General features: G+C 46.2%; 1 protein-coding gene across 3 annotated transcripts in view; it reads right to left on the bottom strand.

Annotated features, from left to right (window-relative positions):
* Positions 1–4,586: 4,586 nt before the first annotated feature.
* PHF21B (PHD finger protein 21B) overlaps positions 4,587–22,761 on the bottom strand; it is a 116,155-nt gene continuing 97,980 nt past the window's right edge. For all 3 annotated transcript variants that reach the window (XM_063928902.1, XM_063928904.1, XM_063928903.1), the window contains 3 exons: positions 10,707–10,779; positions 8,844–8,947; positions 4,587–7,188 (listed from right to left, as the gene is read on the bottom strand). In XM_063928902.1, coding sequence (XP_063784972.1) covers positions 6,964–7,188; positions 8,844–8,947; positions 10,707–10,779 — 402 coding nt within the window. In that variant the 3' untranslated portion in view covers positions 4,587–6,963. The remainder of the gene's footprint in view (positions 7,189–8,843; positions 8,948–10,706; positions 10,780–22,761) is intronic.

Below are 22,761 nucleotides of genomic sequence, written 5' to 3'. Positions count from 1 at the left end.
GTAACGTGTGGCCCTAAAGGAAAATACGTTTGTTTCTTCACCGTCGACACTGGAGTCAGTGTCCGTGTCTGTGTCGACCGACTGAGGTAAATGAGCGTTTTACAGCCCCTGACGGTGTTTGAGACGCCTGGACAGGTACTAATTTGTTTGCCGGCCGTCTCATGTCGTCAACCGACCTTGCAGCGTGTTGACATTATCACGTAATTCCTTAAATAAGCCATCCATTCCGGTGTCGACTCCCTAGAGAGTGACATCACCATTTCAGGCAATTGCTCCGCCTCCTCACCAACATCGTCCTCATACATGTCGACACACACGTACCGACACACAGCACACACACAGGGAATGCTCTGATAGAGGACAGGACCCCACTAGCCCTTTGGGGAGACAGAGGGAGAGTTTGCCAGCACACACCAAAACGCTATAATTTTACAGGGACAACCTTTATATAAGTGTTTTTCCCTTATAGCATTTTAATATATATATACATATCGCCAAATAAGTGCCCCCCCTCTCTGTTTTAACCCTGTTTCTGTAGTGCAGTGCAGGGGAGAGCCTGGGAGCCTTCCCACCAGCATTTCTGTGAGGGAAAATGGCGCTGTGTGCTGAGGAGAATAGGCCCCGCCCCCTTTTCGGCGGGCTTCTTCTCCCGTTTTTCTGAGACCTGGCAGGGGTTAAATACATCCATATAGCCCCCAGGGGCTATATGTGATGTATTTTTAGCCAGAATAAGGTACTATCATTGCTGCCCAGGGCGCCCCCCCCCCAGCGCCCTGCACCCTCAGTGACCGCTGCTATGAAGTGTGCTGACAACAATGGCGCACAGCTGCAGTGCTGTGCGCTACCTTATGAAGACTGAAGAGTCTTCTGCCGCCGTTTCTGGACCTTCACTTTTCGGCATCTGCAAGGGGGGTCGGCGGCGCGGCTCCGGGACGAACCCCAGGGTGAGACCTGTGTTCCGACTCCCTCTGGAGCTAATGGTGTCCAGTAGCCTAAGAAGCCAATCCATCCTGCACGCAGGTGAGTTCACTTCTCTCCCCTAAGTCCCTCGTAGCAGTGAGCCTGTTGCCAGCAGGACTCACTGAAAATAAAAAACCTAACAAACTTTTACTCTAAGCAGCTCTTTAGGAGAGCCACCTAGATTGCACCCTTCTCGGCCGGGCACAAAAATCTAACTGAGGCTTGGAGGAGGGTCATAGGGGGAGGAGCCAGTGCACACCACCTGATCCTAAAGCTTTTACTTTTGTGCCCTGTCTCCTGCGGAGCCGCTAATCCCCATGGTCCTGACGGAGTCCCCAGCATCCACTTAGGACGTCAGAGAAAAATATGTATCTTGGTGTGAGTCCAAGAAATTTCCTGCGGTGGAGTTTCAACTGGGACGGTTTCTCCTCTTCCTACAAGCTGGTGTAGATATGGGCCTGAGGTTAGGATCTGTGAAGGTCCAGATTTCAGCCCTATCCATTTTCTTCCAGAAACAATTGGCTGACCTCCCTGAGGTTCAGACCTTTTTGAAGGGAGTTCTGCACATCCAACCTCCCTTTGTACCACCTACGGCACCTTGGGACCTTAACGTGAATGTTGCAGTTCCTCCAATCGGACTGGTTCGAGCCTCTACAGGAGGTTGAGGTCAAATTTCTTACATCGAAGGCTGTCACGTTGTTGGCCTTAGCTTCTGCTAGACGTGTGTCGGAGTTGGGGACTTTGTCCTGTAAAAGCCCATACTTGATCTTCCACGAAGATAGAGCTGAACTCCGGACACATCAGCAGTTTCTTCCGAAGGTTGTGTTGGCATTTCATATCAACCAACCTATTGTGGTGCCAGTGGCTACTGACTCCTCAATTACATCAAAGTCCTTGGATGTTGTAAGGGCTCTAAAAATCTATGCGAAGAGGACTGCTCATCACAGAAAATCGGACTCTCTGTTTGTCCTGTATGATCCCAAGAAACTTGGGTGTCCTGCTTCTAAGCAGACGATCTCTCGCTGGATCAGGTTCACTATCCAGCATGCGTATTCTACGGCAGGATTGCCGTGTCCTACGTCTGTCATGGCCCACTCTACTCGTAAGGTGGGGTCTTCCTGGGCGGCTGCCCAGGGTGTCTCGGCTTTACAACTTTGCCGAGCTGCAACTTGGTCTGGGTCGAACACGTTTGCAAAGTTCTACAAGTTCGATACTTTGGCCTCTGATAATCTGAAGTTCAGTCGATCAGTTCTGCAGGAGCCTCCGCGCTCTCCCTCCCGTTTTGGGAGCTTTGGCACATCCCCATGGTACTAATGTGGACCCCAGCATCTTCTAGGACGAAAGAGAAAATAGGATTTTGGTTACCTACCGGTAAATCCTTTTCTCGTAGTCCGTAGAGGATGCTGGGTGCCTGCCCAGCGCTTCGTTTTCCTGCTATAGTTATTTGGTTCAGTACAACTTCGTTTTAGCGGAGTACTGCATTGTTACTTGGTAAGTAATGTTTCAGCGGTTGCTGAGTTTTCAAGCTAAGTTAGCTTGATGTGCATTGTATGTGTGAGCTGGTATGACTCTCGCCACTATCTGTGTTAAATCCTTCTGTCGAATCCCCCATTGGCTTGAATTTTTTACCTCCCCTCGTCTTAATTATGAACATCCAGATGCAGTACTAATTTAGTCTGTACTGGCTGCTTAAAAATACTTCCTTTATTATATAAACTAACATTGGCCACCTGTGCCCCCAGACACGTGATGTTAATGTATATCATTATGTGTTTGGTACTAGTTGCCCAGCAACCATAAAACTTCCTGGACCCATACCCCATTCAAGTTCCGCTCACGTGACCTTGGGGAAACACACGGCCATTCGTGCGTCCGGTCACGTGACGGTAATACACGTCACGGTTTCTCGGCACTGGTTTCCTAGTAACCACGGACTCCCTTCCTTTCCCTTTCATTGGCTCAGCCCTCCTGCTCCCGTCCACGTGACCCCGGGGGACGCGCTTGCTGTGTTCTACGGGATCCCGCTGGCGGGCGCGATCGTTTATTGCAGGAACGACCGTTCTAAAGGTCATAGATACAACTAATGCTACGGAGGTGCCCTGTCCCCCTGTAAGTAAAACACTGAGGATATATTTAGAGGTTAAACACAAATATAGGTGTCCCGGCCTCTGTGTGCTGATGGGTCACATGACTATCCTGAACTCTGACCTTGCTTGTTGCTTAAATGATTTTTTATTTTTTTATTTCCATATAGCAAACAAAGCTGTTTCCTTAGAATTTTATGTGGGTTTGCCTCCCGAACTGCCTAATATTTATATTTATTATAATAAGGAGTAAACTTTATTAAATTTTGTGGATGATTGAAATAATTAGTCACATCACACCTGATGGGCATTAGGTGTTTAAAGAGGTTTAAATAGATCCCATATTCATTCTGAGTTATACTTCTGATGAAGCTAGGTGACCGTGCCTAGGGAAACGCGTTAAGTGACAAGCTGCCACCAACATATGCATTCCATCCTGTGAGGATCCAGATATGGACTTTTAACACGAATATTCCTGCCTTGGAAATTTCTCTGTGGGACTGCATCATTACAACACCGATTGGAGATAATCAGCCTCTGCACAAAACATCACAGCTTGCCTGCTGTTACTCTTCAAGCTCTTGGAGGACTCCATCACCATGGGTAACACCAGCTGTATTTAAACAACATTATTCCCCAGGGAACTTTATTTCTTAGTCCGGGATCACATGTGGATGCATACTAGCAGCTATTCTCATTTTGATTCTCAGCTTCAATCTATGCCCAACTTTATTTGTTTTTAAGTGATATTTTAACTGTTTAGTGAATAAATTATTTACTTGTTTCAATTCATCCACGTTTCTGTTATTAATATTGGAGAAACTTCTACTAGCGCCAGTATACTTTTTTCAATATTGCATATACATTTGGGACTGACAATCCCTTACTGGCAGCTGTGACAGCGCGTCTGGTTTTTGCTTTTCTGTCGAAGATGTCCGTCTCCTCGGGCACAGTTTCTAGACTGAGTCTGGTAGGAGGGGCATAGAGGGAGGAGCCAGCCCACACTCTCAAACTCTTAAAGTGCCATGGCTCCTGGTAGACCAGTCTATACCCCATGGTACTAATGTGGACCCCAGCATCCTCTACGGACTACGAGAAAAGGCTTTACCGGTAGGTAACCAAAATCCTATTTTTTCCGCCCCACTAGTTTGCATATTAAAATTAAATGGGAATGTCCTATCTGCAAATGTAATATTTGGAATCAATAACTGCACATTAAAATCGTTAGACTTTGTTCAAGTAAAATGTAAAGATAGGTTATGTCTGAATCTTGCCAAACCATTTGTGTTTGGCAGGATTCTGAACTAAATCCTTAATCCCACACTTACATATTTATAATAGCAGATCTGTGTGCAGTTTTGTAATGGAGTATATAAAATGTAGCAGATGTTCCAGCGCCAGCAAAAGTTATGTTACAGCCCCGTGGAATGCAAATAAACAATATTCTTAATAAATCTACAGCCCTAAATAAAAGCAAAAAAAAAAAAATTGGATTTCTCTCCATGAACACAGTGATCAAAATATTTCAACACGAGTAACACAAAATTGTCAATCAAGTTTTAATGCATCATAGAAGTAAAACTACATTGTAATATTTAGGACAAACACTTTTTCTATGCACACTAAATGGACTGTCCCCTTAAATGAAACCAAAATAAATAAAACTACTTTTAACAGTCCAATACATTTCTTCATATATCCCCTGACATGTTCTAGCTGCACATTTTACATTTTTATTTAAGAATAAAATAAACTTAAAAAACCCTTTAAACCTAAAAAACTACATTGCAAGCCATATTTGAATGTGTAATTGGTGTAAAATAACCAATGTATAACAATTGTGTTTTAATCAAGTTTGCTTTGTTCATCAGTAAAAGAATATAAAAATCTTGGTCAACCCATTGGTAAGTGTATTAAAATAGATCTGTATAGTACTGCACAGTTTCTCCCGGAGTTGTGAAAATGGTGGATGGGACCATTAAACGTTATTAGTGATCGACCACCAAACCGTTTTGTAAGACATTCACAACTGTGTGATATGCAAAATGTACAGCAGAGCTGCCTTGTTTTGTATACTCGTCAATGATAATGATTCTCAATATGAGATTTGTGTGATATTTTCTTTTTTAAGCAGCCTATAATGAACGAAGCATGTATTTCAGTGTCAAGACTTACATTTTGTTTTTGTTAACAAATAAAATGTTGAAATGGGCAAGGAAGCCGGGTACATATGTGCATACCTCTTTGAAATACTTCATTAAAAAATATAATAATAAAAAAAAAAAAATTCCAACACTGAATAAAAGTGATCAATAACAGCCAACAATTTCGGTAAAGCTACTATAGTTTTGATATATAAAGCGAAAATAAATGGTTTCAGCAAAATACATTTTTGAAAGGTGCTTAAATATTTAGGTTTTTTGTTGTTGTTGTTTTTTTTTTTTAATGACTTTGACCATTTCCAAGCTGTTGATGTTGTAAACAATTAACTATCACATATGTCTTCATGAAGGGAACAAAACATGTATATTAAAATTAAATATCAGACATGTTGCTTATCTCTTGAAACCAAACGTAGTTTGGTTAGTCTGTGGCCTATTAAGGCGCTAGGCTACGCTGACCGCTGTGGTATCAGGAAGACTAGCTTTTGAAATATACAGCGGAAACAAAAATAATTTTCGAATAAAAAAAAAAAAAAAGTCTTCCCTGCCTGCACAATCCCTTCTACCTAATAACCCAAAGCATTAAACATTGATATGTAAAAAACACCAAAATGATATTATATCAGATATGAGAAACTCCATTTGAGGCAGTTTTTTTCTGTACCATATAAGCAGATACTTCTGCGAGCGTAAAATAAAAAATGCATATTGTTCCTTTCACATTACTTATTTTTATAATAAAAATGCAGTACAAAAAAGGTAAAGTTTTTTGGCATATTGTCTGTACTGGCAAAATAAATAAATAAATAAAAATAAATAATATTAATAATAATAAAAAAAAATCTGTTGAAAAAGATTTTTTTTTCTTTTTTACCAAAACGTAAATATTTCGACCTACCAAAGTTACCCACTTTGTCATTGTTAAATCTTTCAAGATGCAAAATAACAAAAACAAAAGGAAACCTTAATGAGAAAATACATCAATAGCAAAATAAGTAAAAATTAAGGAGTTTTACAGTCGTACTTTGTTAAATAGTTCAGCACGCGTATACACAAGCATGAAAATACTTCAATATCGCACTAGAAATGCTAAGTTTATACAGTTTTCTTTTAATATATCTGCAAACCTCAGCTGTATTAATACTGGAACAAAAAAATCAGCTTTTGTTTGAAGGCTCTGAGTAATTGCTAACATAACCCATTCCAACCGCCCCTTTAAACAATTAACCTGAATACATGTGGCAGATTTGATATGAAAGGGCTGTAAAGTAGTCCAAAAAACAATTTGTACAATTTTTGTTACCTATTCATATCCCCCAAAATAGAGTCCCGAAATCCCTTTCAGACTTAATTGTACTATAATTCAATCTTTTGACAAATAAACAAAAGGTGAATTGTTAGGCAAGGGAGCGCCTTTCATCTCGTTATGAGCGGAATTTGGCCCTTTCACACACAGTTTTTATTTTTCTCCATCTCTTAATAATTCAGAAGTATTTAAGGCCAACGTAAAAGGAAGTGGAAAAAACAAACAGACGATAAGCACTGAAGGTGGTGCAGCATCTGACGTAGCAATCACTGCTCTTTCCCCACCACCGCCGCAGTTGGGTCTTTCAAGACACGTTAATGTGTTTGCGAGCCCTCTTGTACATCGATGCAATGGGTGCGAGCGTTTCAGAAAAAAAAAAAGACAGACCGGTCTTTCATGTCTTTTTCTTCTTGGTGAAATTTGCTCAAAGTTATTGTTCCGTCTGGCTGTGTCAATTGTTACTGTGAGACTGCTGCAGGCCTTTGTGTAAAGTAGGGGTGGCGGAGGAGGGTTTGATCCAGGGGACCGTCAGCAAGGAAGAGGAGGTGGTTGTGGTCATGGTAACCTGAAGCATCTGCTCGTTCTGTATCAGTCTAATGAGAGATTTCAGACGTTCCAAAGATGACTGAGTCCCCCTCTGCTGGGCGAGTAAGCTATTCTTCAGCTCTAAGCATTTCTGTCACACGGGGAAGAGAATGAAATAGGATGGTTACATTAAAAACGGTCTCTACGCACAAATGGATAACACTAAACTGGATGGGTATAGTATAACGGACAATAAAGGACTATAATAAATGGTCGACAGGGTCAAAAAGATGACGGGTAAATGGTAGACAGTACAAAAGGTTAACAGAGTCAAAAAGACATGGAAATAGTCGACACAAAAAGGTCGGCATAAGTTTTCTATTTCTTTTTTGCGGTCAATTTGTATGTTTTATCCCCTGTGATGACAATTCGTGGTAACGTAGCAGTTCGTCATGTTTCGGGCAAGGTGGTTCGTTCCGCTACCACTATGCTCTGCATAAATTACTACTGTATTCCCAATGGTACTCCACATTAATGGTAAACCAAGCAAAAGTTGAATTTTTTTTTTTGAAACCTCCCCTCCCCAACAATAAAACTTATTTCTACCATTGCCATGTTGACATTGCCAAACTTTTGACCTCATCAACCCAATGCCTGTCGACCATACGGTGTCGACATATTGACTTTCTGTCTAGACAGTGTCTATCCATAGTCCGGAACCCTACCTTCTAGTGGTAAGTGAAGCAAAAACTGAATTGGTTTCTAACCTATCTACTTGTGAACTAGAGATTTCAGTGGCATCTCTCAGTTTAAAAGGATAATGGGCCTAATTCAGCAAGGAACGCAAAGCAGCAAAAGGGCTGGTCTCGCAAAAACTACGAGCAGGGGCGTGTTGTGGGCGTATGCTGATCGGTAGGCGGTGCATACGCAATTTTTGCAACTGAACGCACATTCAGACCGAAGCGAAGTTGCCCATCTGTATGCAGCAGCTGCACTCAGAGTCTGTACACACGCACCGGCTGCAGTGCGCGACCCTTCACCTTGTGGCCCAATCCTGTATTGACAGCAGCAGCCGTCGGGGGTGGGGGTGTCGACCTGGTATTTCGAGGGTGTGGTAGCGGAATTGGGGGGGGGGGGGGGGGGAGGTGTCGGGGGCGTTTTCAGGGCTGTTGAGTGCTGCGCAGGCAGGGGCCAACCTGGGCGGGAGCTTCCAGCATGTGAGTAGATGGATGCAGATCTTGCTGCGGGAAGGACGATCTGCATCCATTTCTGAATAACCCCCTTTGTTCCCACCACTGCAGCCCTATGCTAGTTGAATGTACCGCCTATATACAGACCCAATGCTCAACACTGCACCTTCTTTTGCCATCTATATACAGCCCAGTGCCACCATGATAACCCTGTATCCAGTGCCCCTACCTTACACTACTTTAGCAAGGCCAGTGTGCTCTCCATATTAGCTGGTTTAAAAGTCCGGCCAGTGCGGCCACACGAACGAAGAAGAACCCAAAGAGATGCCATCACTTCCATCCAATAAAATCACAGTAGGCTTCCGCCACTGAAGCGGCCATGATTTCACACTTAGATGCTTTAGCGGCGTTATATTCTCTTGTTGTCTAGAACTAATGAAACCACTTGTTGTCAACTTTATAGCTGGTCACAACCGTGTGGGCTATAGACGACCATCTGGGTGGGGCCCCCATTGGACGTAGCTGATCTCATGCAATACAGTATCTCTACAGAACACAGCAATCACGTCAAGGCAATGTAGACTAACATCACGTTTAATGAGGGTAACGTTCTCACCTTCATGGCATTGTTCAGGAGTCTCTCTTGATCTTCGAGCTGTCTCTGTTCGTGTTTCAGTTCATTGCCTTTCTTCATCAGCTTCCGCTTCTCTTCCTCTTTCACTGGAAAATAATACAGTGAGTAAGCCGGGGCGCGCACTGTACAAATGCATGCTGGGCAGCGACTTCCAGGACCGAGGTTACCCCCTACCCTATGCTGCTAGTTCTACATCTCTTGTGTTCTCCAAAATGCGTCTTTGCGCTCTACTGTAACAGAATATAAGCCTCAACCGTGAGGGTTACTTTTGTACATACAGTAGGACGTGTCTCTTTTATCCAAATGATGAGATTCTTCAACAACCACATGGAAGTGCCGGAATAAAACAACACAAGGAAGTGCCGGAATAAAACAACACAAGGAAGTGCCGGAATAAAACAACACAAGGAAGTGCCGGAATAAAACAACACAAGGAAGTGCAAACACCACTAGGAAGTGCCGGAATAAAACAACACAAGGAAGTGCCGGAATAAAACAACACAAGGAAGTGCAAACACCACAAGGAAGTGCCGGAATAAAACAACACAAGGAAGTGCAAACACCACAAGGAAGTGCCGGAATAAAACAACACAAGGAAGTGCAAACACCACAAGGAAGTGCCGGAATAAAACAACACAAGGAAGTGCAAACACCACAAGGAAGTGCCGGAATAAAACAACACAAGGAAGTTCCGGAATAAAACCCAACAGCTTCGTCCACATTGTTGCACTATAGTGATACTGGGCAATATACAGATGCAAATGGTGCGACTGATGTCACAAATCACATGGTTTGTCCAAAAATTAGATCTATGGGGTCTATGTACTATGCCTTTGAGAGAGACAAAGTACCAGCCAATCAGCTCCTAACTGTCATTTTTCAAACACAGCCTGTAACATGGCAGTTAGGGGCTGATTGGCTGGTACTTTATCTCCATCCACTTTATCTCTCTCCAAGGCTTAGTACATAGGCGAGAACTGTATGATTTTGTTGTTTTGCTGGGTAAAATATACCAATTGTTATGTTAACTAGAAACCTATATTATATTATGGAAGCAATACATTTTATTTTCCATAGGTAACATTTAACAATTCAGGTCGCGTCAGCAATACAGTGTAACATTCTAACTACACATGCAGCAAAACTAAACAGCCATAGCATAGTGTCCTAACGTGCTGCAATATATAAAGTTAGATTAGTCCAGTGTTTCTCATGGACGCAAAAAGTCAGGAGGGTGGAGCCAGGGCAGGCATAAAGTGTTGGGCCCCGCCCCATGGCATGGCCACGCCTCCTTCATGTGCCTTTTACAGCTCTTTTGATTAACCCAGTCAAACACTGTCCTATTGGAACCCTAGCATCAAGGTATCTTCAAGAATAATTAGTACCACCTGTAGATCTATTCTATTATGTTAGTCAATCAACACACCTGTGCTCCAGCTAGAAGATCTGGAAAACATGCACTGTTAGGGTTCCATTAAGAATGGGTTGGAGAAACACTAGGTCAGTCCAAAACACTGGAATAGGCACATGAAGGAGGCGTGGTCATGCCATGTGACAGGAACCAGTGCTTTATGTCTGCCCACCCTCCTCGGCTCTTGGCACCTCTGTTTGGTTGCTATAAGTTACAGCACAATAGGGCTCTTACATCATGACAATAAATACACCTCATAAGGGATTACTTACCTAGTACCACAGTGCATATAGCACAAATACAGTATCAGCTTTGATTAGACAGACAGTGCCAGACTGAAAAAAGCCTCAATCTGATTGGCTGTTATGGATTACAGAACAAATGAGCCCCACTGTCTCTTTATGTGCAAGTAATAAGGACAGAAAGAGTCACACCTGTTTTGTGTGTCACGTAAGACTGAACAATCGCAAGCGCCCCACTCCACGGCACCGTCTCCTTCTTTAATACCTAATGGTGAAGACAGGAAGAGGAAGATTAGAGTTACACATAATTCCTGGAAGGGAGGAAGGGGAAGGGAAGGGGGAAACAGAACAAGTTTCTCCTGCGATCGGTCTTAGTATGACAGAGGAGCTGACAAAATGGGCAGAATATAAGATGGGAGCGGATATACATTAAAATAAGATTTTACTCACCGGTAAATCTATTTCTCGTAGTCCGTAGTGGATGCTGGGAACTCCGTAAGGACCATGGGGAATAGCGGCTCCGCAGGAGACTGGGCACAACTAAAAGAAAGCTTTTAGACTACCTGGTGTGCACTGGCTACCCCCACTATGACCCTCCTCCAAGCCTCAGTTAGGATACTGTGCCCGGAAGAGCTGACACAATAAGGAAGGATTTTGAATCCCGGGTAAGACTCATACCAGCCACACCAATCACACCGTATAACTTGTGATACTATACCCAGTTAACAGTATGAAATATAACTGAGCCTCTCAACAGATGGCTCAACAATAACCCTTAGTTAGGCAATAACTACATACAAGTATTGCAGACAATCCGCACTTGGGATGGGCGCCCAGCATCCACTACGGACTACGAGAAATAGATTTACCGGTGAGTAAAATCTTATTTTCTCTGACGTCCTAGTGGATGCTGGGAACTCCGTAAGGACCATGGGGATTATACCAAAGCTCCCAAACGGGCGGGAGAGTGCGGATGACTCTGCAGCACCGAATGAGCAAACTCAAGGTCCTCCTCAGCCAGGGTATCAAATTTGTAGAATTTTGCAAACGTGTTTGCCCCTGACTAAGTTGCAGCTCGGCAAAGTTGTAAAGCCGAGACCCCTCGGGCAGCCGCCCAAGATGAGCCCACTTTCCTCGTGGAATGGGCTTTTACTGATTTAGGATGCGGCAATCCAGCCGCAGAATGCTCCAGCTGAATTGTGCTACAAATTCAGCGAGCAATAGTCTGCTTAGAAGCAGGAGCACCTATTTTGTTGGGTGCCTACAGGATAAAAAGCGAGTCAGTTTTCCTGACTCCAGCCGTCCTGGAAATATAAATTTTTAAGGCCCTGACTACGTCCAGTAACTTGGAATCTTCCAAGTCCCTAGTAGCCGCAGGCACTACAATAGGTTGGTTCAAGTGAAAAGCTGATACCACCTTAGGGAGAAACTGGGGACGAGTCCTCAATTCTGCCCTATCCATATGGAAAATCAGATAAGGGCTTTTACATGACAAAGCCGCCAATTCTGACACACGCCTGGCCGAAGCCAAGGCCAATAACATGACCACTTTCCACGTGAGATATTTAAAATCCACAGTTTTAAGTGGCTCAAACCAATGTGATTTTAGGAAACTCAACACCACGTTGAGATCCCAAGGTGCCACAGGAGGCACAAAAGGGGGCTGAATATGTAGCACTCCCTTTACAAATGTCTGAACTCCAGGCAGTGAAGCCAGTTCTTTCTGGAAGAAAATCGACAGAGCCGAAATCTGGACCTTAATGGAACCCAAGTTTAGGCCCATAGTCACTCCTGACTGTAGGAAGTGCAGAAAACGACCCAGCTGAAATTCCTCTGTTGGGGCCTTCCTGGCCTCACACCATGCAACATATTTTCGCCAAATACGGTGATAATGGTTTGCGGTTACTTCTTTCCTGGCTTTTATCAGCGTAGGAATGACTTCCTCCGGAATGCCCTTTTCTTTAGGATCCGGAATTCAACCGCCATGCCGTCAAACGCAGCCGCGGTAAGTCTTGGAACAGACAGGGCCCCTGCTGTAGCAGATCCTGTCTGAGCGGTAGAGGCCATGGGTCCTCTGATATCATTTCTTGAAGTTCTGGGTACCAAGCTCTTCTTGGCCCATCCGGAACCACGAGTATCGTTCTTACTCCTCGTTTTCTTATTATTCTCAGTACCTTCGGTATGAGAGGCAGAGGAGGGAATACATAAACCGACTGGTACACCCACGGTGTCACTAGAGCGTCCACAGCTATTGCCTGAGGGTCCCTTGACCTGGCGCAATATCTATGTTTAGGCGGGACGCCATCATGTCCACCTGTGGCCTTTCCCAACGGTTTACCAACAGTTGGAAGACTTCTGGATGAAGTCCCCACTCTCCCGGGTGTAGGTCGTGTCTGCTGAGGAAGTCTGCTTCCCAGTTGTCCACTCCCGGAATGAACACTGCTGACAGTGCTAAGACGTGATTTTCCGCCAATCGGAGAATCCTTGTGGCTTCTGCCATCGCTATCCTGCTTCTTGTGCCGCCCTGTCGGTTTACATGGGCGACTGCCGTGATGTTGTCTGATTGGATCAGTACCGGCTGGTTTTGAAGCAGAGGCCTTGCCAGACTTAGGGCATTGTAAATGGCCCTCAGTTCCAGAATATTTATGTGTAGGGACGACTCCTGACTTGACCAAAGTCCTTGGAAATTTCTTCCCTGTCGACTGCCCCCCAGCCTCGAAGACTGGCATCCGTGTGTCACAACTGAGGGCCTGAGCTGACGGGAGGCAGCCTCAGTTGTAGGGGCTGAGATGTACCGGAACCTGGGAGGTTGTATCAGACCCCTGGACATGTAAGTAGCATGAATAATAACTGCCCGAAGGCGTGACCACGACAACTTGGATAAAAGTCAATGATGTTTATTATGACAACTCCGCAACACAGCAGCAGTAAAAGAAAACGTAAAAGTCAGCAAAGAATAAATACAGTTCCTGGGTACTACAGGATGGCAGGAGCCACAGGGCACTGGTAGTGTGAGATAGTTCTTATGATCTTCTAGATGGAAAGTCCTTACCAGGCCCGACTGTAGCAATGGAGATAACCCAGGATTGTGCCAGCTGGTGTTCCAGGAAAAGCTGGGTTGCTGAAGATAAAACAGCTGCTGTGGATACTGGCTGGAACCAGACTGTTGTTAGCACGGAGTGGATACTGGCTGGAACCAGTTAAATAATAAATGAACTTGGGAGCGATGAAATATGAACTGAAATGTATAACTTGAGAGCGGAGAAATAATAATACCGGTGGAGAGTGGTAAAGTGTAGAAAGGACACCGGCCCTTTAAGGGAAGCTGTACTCTGCTGGAAGCTGAGCTGGAAGCAGGTAATGTTGTAGCTGGAAACAGATGAATCCACAATGGATTGGAGAGTCAGGCTACACCGCAGGTGGAATGCTGGTGCGGGTCTCTATGGTGGAAGTCTTGAGACAGGAGCTGGAACCTGGAAGACAATCACAGGAGAGAGACAAACAGGAACTAGGTTTGACAACCAAAGCACTGACGCCTTCCTTGCTCAGGCACAGTGTATTTATACCTGCAGCAAGGAAGGGATTGGCTAGGCAATTATGCAGATTAACAATACTGACAACAGATTGGAGGAAATGATCAGCTGACAGAATCCAAGATGGCTGCGCCCATGCAGACACTTGGAGGGAAGTTTGGTTTGTAATCCATGTGGTAATGAAAACAGTAATGGCGGCGCCGGCCACTGGAGACAGGAGACGCCAGGCTGACAAGTGCACATCCAACCACGCGGACACAGCGGAGGCCGCGGCTGACGTAATCGCCACTCTGACACTCTGCATGCAGAAGCTCAGGGACGGCGGCGGAGGCCGCGGGAGACGCCATGCCAGATGTAATAAGGCGTTACTGTGACAGCGTCTCAGAGAGACAGGAGAGGATGCAGGAATGTGAACATTAGGATAACAGATGGGATCCGGTCCTGGAGCGCTGAGCCAGCCTTAGGAGGCATCTGATGGGTAAGAAATGGCGTCCAGATACCCGGATCGTGACAGCACCCCCCCCTTTAGGAGTGGCCCCAGGACACTTCTTTGGTTTTTGAGGAAACTTGGAATGGAATCTCCGGACCAAGGCAGGAGCATGGACATCAGAAGCATTGGTCCATGAACGTTCCTCAGGACCATAACCCTTCCAGTCAATAAGATATTGTAGTTGACCGTAACGGTGACGTGAGTCCAGGATCTTGGCCACTTCATACTCAACGCCTCGTTGAGTTTGGACTTTCGGAGTTGGAGGAAGTGAGGAATGAAACCGATTCAAGATCAGCGGTTTCAACAGGGAAACATGGAATGTCCTGGGTATTTTTAAGAAGGGAGGCAACTGGAGTCTGTAAGCAACAGGATTGATGACTTGTTCAATCTTGAAAGGACCGATATAGCGAGGTGCAAACTTCATACTGGGAACTCTTAACCTCAAATTCTTCGTGGATAACCATACCCGATCACCCACCTTGAGAGCAGGAACTGCTCGACGCTTCTTATCCGCAAACTTCTTGTACCTGAACGATGCCTTGAGCAGAGCTGATCGTACGCTCTTCCAGATATTGGCAAACTGATGCAAGGTGATATCCACTGCGGGAACAGAAGTTGCTGGAAGCGGTTGGAACTCAGGGACTTTAGGGTGGAATCCAAAGTTAGTGAAGAATGGTGTTGAAGCAGATGAAGAATGATACTGGTTGTTATGACAGAACTCGGCCCAGGGAAGTAATTGAACCCAGTCATCTTGAGAGGAGGACACATAGATGCGGAGGAAGGCCACCAAGTCCTGATTCACCCTCTCGGTTTGACCATTGGTCTGAGGATGGTAAGCCGTGGAAAACTTTAGCTTGACTTGGAGGACTTGACATAAACTTCGCCAGAATTTGGCTGTGAATTGAACTCCTCGATCTGAGATAATTTCTTCAGGAAGACCGTGGAGTCGGAAGATCTCTTGTATGAATACTTGAGCCAACTTGGAAGCTGACGGAAGACCGGTGAGAGGAATGAAGTGTGCCATCTTGGTGAACCGGTCAACTACCACCCAGATGGTATTGAACTTGTTGCACATGGGTAAGTCTGTAATGAAATCCATCGACAAGTGGGTCCATGGTCGACGGGGAACGGATAGTGGAACCAGTTGCCCCGCAGGCGACTGGCGGGATACTTTATGTTGGGCACACCTTGGGCAAGATGCAATAAACTCCAAGACGTCCTTTTTCAGAGTTGGCCACCAATAGGACCTAGAGATAAACTCCAGGGTTTTTTGGATACCTGTATGTCCGGCAAAACGGGAAGCATGGGCCCAATGCATGAGCTTCTTCCTTAGCATCGGCTTCACAAAACTTTTCCCTGATGGGGGCGTAGAGTCCATCCCTACCGTGGAGAATGCCAACGGATTTATAATAGGATGCTTGTCTGAAGACTCTGACTCATTTTCTTGCTCCCATGAGCGGGAAAGGGCATCGGCCTTGCGATTCTGAGAGCCCGGACAGAACTGGAGTTTAAAGTCGAACCTGGAAAAGAAAAGTGCCCATCTGGCCTGACGAGGGTTGAGACATTGTGCGCCCTTCAGGTATAAAAGGTTCTTGTGGTCTGTAAGTATGGTGATTGAATGAGAAGCTCCCTCCAACAGATACCTCCACTCTTCTAGAGCGAGCTTGATGGCTAGCAACTCCTGGTCGCCAATGGCATAGTTGCGCTCAGCTGGGGAGAACTTCCGGGAGAAGAAACTGCAAGGGTGTAAATGGCCATCTTTAGCCCTCTGAGATAACACCGCTCCTACTCCAACGGAGGAGGCATCCACCTCTAAGATGAAAGGAGAGTCGATGTCAGGCTGTTTCAGAACAGGCGCAGAGATGAACCTTTGTTTTAAAAGATGAAATGCTTGCATGGCTTCTTCAGACCACTTGGACGGGTTAGCACCCTTCTTAGTGAAAGCAGTAATAGGCACCACAATGGTGGAAAAGTCTCGTATAAACTTTCGGTAATAGTTGGCGAACCCTAAGAACCTCTGGACCCCTTTGAGGGTTAAGGGTACCGGCCAATTTTGGATTGCTTGTAGTTTCTCAGGATCCATCTCTAGTCCGGAACCGGACACAATGTACCCTAGAAACGGAATGGACTTGACTTCAAAGACGCATTTTTCTAATTTGCAATAGAGATGATTGACACGGAGACGGGACAGAACCTCTTTAACCCAAAAACGATGTTCCTCTAAATCGTTGGCAAAAATGAGGATATCGTCTAGATAGACCACGACATGACGGTATAGAATGTCTCTGAAGATCTCATTGACAAAATGCTGGAAGACAGCTGGAGCATTGCTCAATCCGAAGGGCATGACGAGGTACTCATAATGTCCGTCACGGGTGTTAAAGGCGGTCTTCCACTCGTCACCCTCACGGATCCGGATGAGATTGTATGCACCTCGCAAGTCCAGCTTTGTAAAGATGGTAGCTCCGCTAACTCTGTCAAAGAGCTCAGTAATCAGGGGTAAAGGATAACGGTTCTTGATGGTAATGTCGTTCAAACCTCTGTAGTCGATGCACGGCCGCAGACCACCATCTTTCTTTTTTACAAAAAAGAAGCCTGCGCCGGCTGGAGAAGAAGAAGGTCGAATGAACCCCTTTGCTAGGTTCTCTTTAATATATTCCTCCATAGAATGCGTCTCAGGCAGAGACAACGGATAAGTTCGGCCTCGAGGTGGAACCTTCCCTGGAACGAGATCAATCGGACAGTCCCATTCTCTATGAGGAGGAAGGATATCAGCAGAAGCTTTACTGAACACATCCGTGAAATCTTGATATGGAGGAGGTGGAACATCAGACGACCTGGGGGAGGAAGAACAGACAGGCAATACTTTAAACAAACATGTCTCAGCACAGGAGGAACCCCATGCCAGGATTTGCGTAGTCGTCCAATCAATTGTAGGATTGTGAAGACGGAGCCATGGAAGGCCCAGGACCACAGGATGTGTGGCTCTTGGAATCACTAAAAAAGAAATAAGTTCGGAATGAAGAACTCCCACTCTCAGACGAACTGGTAGAGTCCTTAAAGAAATAACTGCATCAAAAATTTTGCTGCCATCCACGGCAGTTAAAGAAATTGACGAAGGAAGTCTCTCGGTGGGTAGGGACCACCGTTTAACATAGGCTTCGGTAATAAAGTTCCCAGCTGCTCCGGAATCAAGGAGGGCAATGACGTTCCGATAACGTTGAGCAACTGGAAGCGAGACTGGGAGATTACAATCTTGAGGAGATGGAGAGGAGATCATTACTCCTAGCCGGCCCTCTCCTTGGCGAGCTAGGATTTGGAGTTTCCCGGACGTTTGGGACAGGCATTAATGGTGTGTGACGGAGCTGCACAATAGAGACAGAGAAACTCGGAGAGACGTCTTCGGCGCTCAGCAGGAGTTAAACGGGAACGGCCAAGTTGCATGGGCTCATCTTTAGATGGTGACAGTTGACGAGGAGGAGGAGCAGAAGATTTTGGAGCAGATGATCTTCCACGCTCAGTTGCTCTCTCTCTGAAACGTAAATCAACTTTCGTGCAGAGTGAGATTAGCTCATCTAACTTAGAAGGTAAGTCTCTGGTAGCTAACTCATCTTTAATACGCTCAGATAAGCCATGCCAGAATGCAGCATACAGGGCCTCGTCGTTCCATGCCAGTTCGGATGCCAGGATCTGGAACTGTATCAGATATTGTCCTACAGTACGTGACCCCTGGCGTAAACGGAGAATCTCGGATGAAGCTGAGGTTACCTGGCCTGGCTCGTCGAAGATGCGCCTGAATGTTGACACGAAGGCAGTGTAGGAAGATAGCAGGGTGTCGGACCTCTCCCATAACGGTGATGCCCAATCAAGGGCTGAGCCACTGAGAAGAGAAATAATGTAGGCAATTTTTGTACGGTCACTGGGAAAATTGCCAGGTTGTAGCTCAAACTGAATCTCACACTGGTTGAGAAATCCCCTGCAGAATCTTGGAGATCCGTCAAATTTTGCTGGCGTTGGAAGATGAAGACGTGGAGCAGAAATGGGTAAGGTGGGTGGTGTTATAGCTGGAGTCACTGTGGTTGCCGCACCAGACGCGCCTGATCCACGGAGAGTTGTCTGAATCCCATCCAGCCGAGTAGAGAGATCCTGGAGACAGCGGATGATGTGGCCCTGTGCAGCCTCCTGATGTTCTAGTCGGGCTGCCAGTTCTTGCATCGGCCTGGCCGCTTGATCCTGGTCTCCGGCTGGATTCATTAGGTCAGTGCTTACTGTCACAACTGAGGGCCTGAGCTGACGAGAGGCAGCCTCAGTTGTAGGGGCTGAGATGTACCGGAACCTGGGAGGTTGTATCAGACCCCTGGACATGTAAGTAACATGAATAATAACTGCCCGAAGGCGTGACCACGACAACTTGGATAAAAGTCAATGATGTTTATTATGACAACTCCGCAACACAGCAGCAGTAAAAGAAAACGTAAAAGTCAGCAAAGAATAAATACAGTTCCTGGGTACTACAGGATGGCAGGAGCCACAGGGCACTGGTAGTGTGAGATAGTTCTTATGATCTTCTAGATGGAAAGTCCTTACCAGGCCCGACTGTAGCAATGGAGATAACCCAGGATTGTGCCAGCTGGTGTTCCAGGAAAAGCTGGGTTGCTGAAGATAAAACAGCTGCTGTGGATACTGGCTGGAACCAGACTGTTGTTAGCACGGAGTGGATACTGGCTGGAACCAGTTAAATAATAAATGAACTTGGGAGCGATGAAATATGAACTGAAATGTAGAACTTGAGAGCGGAGAAATAATAATACCGGTGGAGAGTGGTAAAGTGTAGAAAGGACACCGGCCCTTTAAGGGAAGCTGTACTCTGCTGGAAGCTGAGCTGGAAGCAGGTAATGTTGTAGCTGGAAACAGATGAATCCACAATGGATTGGAGAGTCAGGCTACACCGCAGGTGGAATGCTGGTGCGGGTCTCTATGGTGGAAGTCTTGAGACAGGAGCTGGAACCTGGAAGACAATCACAGGAGAGAGACAAACAGGAACTAGGTTTGACAACCAAAGCACTGACGCCTTCCTTGCTCAGGCACAGTGTATTTATACCTGCAGCAAGGAAGGGATTGGCTAGGCAATTATGCAGATTAACAATACTGACAACAGATTGGAGGAAATGATCAGCTGACAGAATCCAAGATGGCTGCGCCCATGCAGACACTTGGAGGGAAGTTTGGTTTGTAATCCATGTGGTAATGAAAACAGTAATGGCGGCGCCGGCCACTGGAGACAGGAGACGCCAGGCTGACAAGTGCACATCCAACCACGCGGACACAGCGGAGGCCGCGGCTGACGTAATCGCCACTCTGACACTCTGCATGCAGAAGCTCAGGGACGGCGGCGGAGGCCGCGGGAGACGCCATGCCAGATGTAATAAGGCGTTACTGTGACAGCGTCTCAGAGAGACAGGAGAGGATGCAGGAATGTGAACATTAGGATAACAGATGGGATCCGGTCCTGGAGCGCTGAGCCAGCCTTAGGAGGCATCTGATGGGTAAGAAATGGCGTCCAGATACCCGGATCGTGACACCGTGGTTACCAGGACCCAGTCCTGTATGCCGAATCTGCGGCCCTCTTGAAGATGAGCACTCTGCAGCCACCACAGTAGAGATACCCTGGACCTTGCAGACAGGGTTATCAGCCGATGCATCTGAAGATGCGATCCCGACCACTTGTCCAAGAGGTCCCACTGAAAGGTTCTTGCATGGAACCTGCCGAATGGAATTTTGCTTCGTAAAAAGAAGCTACCATTTTTCCCAGGACTCGTGTGCAGTGATGCACCGATACCTGTTTTTGTTTTAGGAGGTCTCTGACTAGAGATGACAGCTGCTTGGCTTTCTCCTGCGGGAGAAACACTTTTTTCTGTTCTGTGTCCAGAACCATCCCCAGGAACAGTAGGCGTGTGGTAGGAACCAGCTGTGACTTTGGAATGTATAGAATCCATCCGTGCTGTTGTAGCACTTCCCGAGATAGTGCTACTCCGACCAACAACTGCTCCTTGGACCTCGCCTTTATAAGGAGATCGTCCAAGTACGGGATAATTAAAACTCCCTTTTTTCGAAGGAGTATCATCATTTCTGCCATTACGTTGGTAAAGACCCTCGGTGCCGTGGACAGTCCAAACGGCAGTGTTTGGAATTGGTAATGGCAATCCTGTACCACAAATCTGAGGTACTCCTGGCGAGGATGGTAAATGGGGACATGTAGGTAAGCATCCTTGATGTCCAGGGATACCATGTAATCCCCCTCCTCCAGGCTTGCAATAACCGCCCTGAGCGATTCCATCTTGAACTTGAATTTTTTTATGTATGTGTTCAAGGATTTCAAATTTAAAATGGGTCTCACCGAACCGTCCGGTTTCGGTACCACAAACAGTGTGGAATAGTAACCCCGTCCTTGTTGAAGTAGGGGCACCTTGACTATCACCTGCTGGGAATACAGCTTGTGAATTGCCTCTAGCACAGCCTCCCTGCCTGAGGGAGTTGTCGGCAAGGCAGATTTGAGGAAACGGCGGGGGGGGAGATGCCTCGAATTCCAGCTTGTACCCCTGAGATACTACTTGAAGGATCCAGGGATCCACCTGTGAGCGAGCCCACTGATCGCTGAAATTTTTGAGGCGGCCCCCCACCGTACCTTGCTACGCCTGTGGAGCCCCCGCGTCATGCGGTGGACTCAGAGGAAGCGGGGGAAGAATTTTGATTCTGGGAACTGGCTGACTGGTGCAGCTTTTTCCCTCTTCCCTCGTCTCTGTGCAGAAAGGAAGCGCCTTTGACCCGCTTGCTTTTCTGAAGCCGAAAGGACTGTACCTGATAATACAGTGCTTTCTTAGGCTGTGAGGAAACCTGAGGTAAAAATTTTTCTTCCCAGCTGTTGCTGTGGATACGAGGTCCCAGAGACCATCCCCAAACAATTCCTCACCCTTATAAGGCTCTATGTGCCTTTTAAAGTCAGCATCACCTGTCTAGTGTCGGGTCTCTAATACCCTCCTGACAGAATGGACATTGCATTAATTCTGGATGCCAGACGGCCAAATATCCCTCTGTGCATCCCTCATATATAAGACGACGTCTTATGTTCGCAAAATAGTATCCCTGTTTGACAGGGTTACAGACCACGCTGCAGCAGCACTATCTGCAGGTCTCAGTCTAGTACCTGAGTGTGTAAATACAGACTTCAGGATAGCCTCCTGCTTTTTATCAGCAGGTACCTTCAAAGTGGCCGTATCCTAAGACGGCAGTGCCACCTTTTTTGACAAACGTGTGAGCGCCTTATCCACCCTAGGGGATATCTCCCAGCGTAACTTATCCTTTGGCGGGAAAGGGTACGCCATCAGTAACTTTTTAAAAAATTACCAGTTTCTTATCGGGGGAACCCACGCTTTTTCACACTTCATTCACTCATTTGATGGGGGAACAAAACACTGCCTGCTTTTTCTCCCCAAACATAAAACCCTTTTTTAGTGGTACTTGGGTTAATGTCAGAAATGTGTAACACATTTTTTATTGCCGGGATCATGTAACGGATGTTCCTAGTGGATTGTGTATATGTCTCAACCTCGTCGACACTGGAGTCAGACTCCGTGTCGACATCTGTGTCTGCCATCTGAGGGAGCGGGCGTTTTTGAGCCCCTGATGACCTTTGAGATGCCTGGGCAGGCGCGGGCTGAGAAGCCGGCTGTCCCATAGCTGTTACGTCATCCAGCCTTTTATGTAAGGAGTTGACACTGTCGGTTTATACCTTCCACCTATCCATCCACTCTGGTGTCGGCCCCACAGGGGGCGACATCACATTTATCGGCATCTGCTCTGCCATCACATAAGCCTCATCAAACGTGTCGACACAGCCGTACCGACACACCGCACACACACAGGGTATGTTCTGACTGAGGACAGGACCCCACACAGCCCTTTGGGGAGACAGAGAGAGAGTATGCCAGCACACACCAGAGCGCTATATAATTTAGGGATTAACACTATATTGAGTGAATTTTTCCCAATAGCTGCTTGTATATACAATATTGCGCCTAAAGTTAGTGCCCCCCCTCTCTTTTTAACCCTTTGAGCCTGCAAACTACAGGGGAGAGCCTGGGGAGCTGTCTTCCAGCTGCACTGTGAAGAGAAAATGGCGCCAGTGTGCTGAGGGAGATAGCTCCGCCCCTTTTTCGCGGACTTT

This window comes from Pseudophryne corroboree, chromosome 6 (genome assembly GCF_028390025.1).
Source record: "Pseudophryne corroboree isolate aPseCor3 chromosome 6, aPseCor3.hap2, whole genome shotgun sequence".
NCBI classification, from domain to species: Eukaryota; Metazoa; Chordata; class Amphibia; order Anura; family Myobatrachidae; genus Pseudophryne; species Pseudophryne corroboree.
This window is presented reverse-complemented; position numbering and strand designations above follow the sequence as displayed.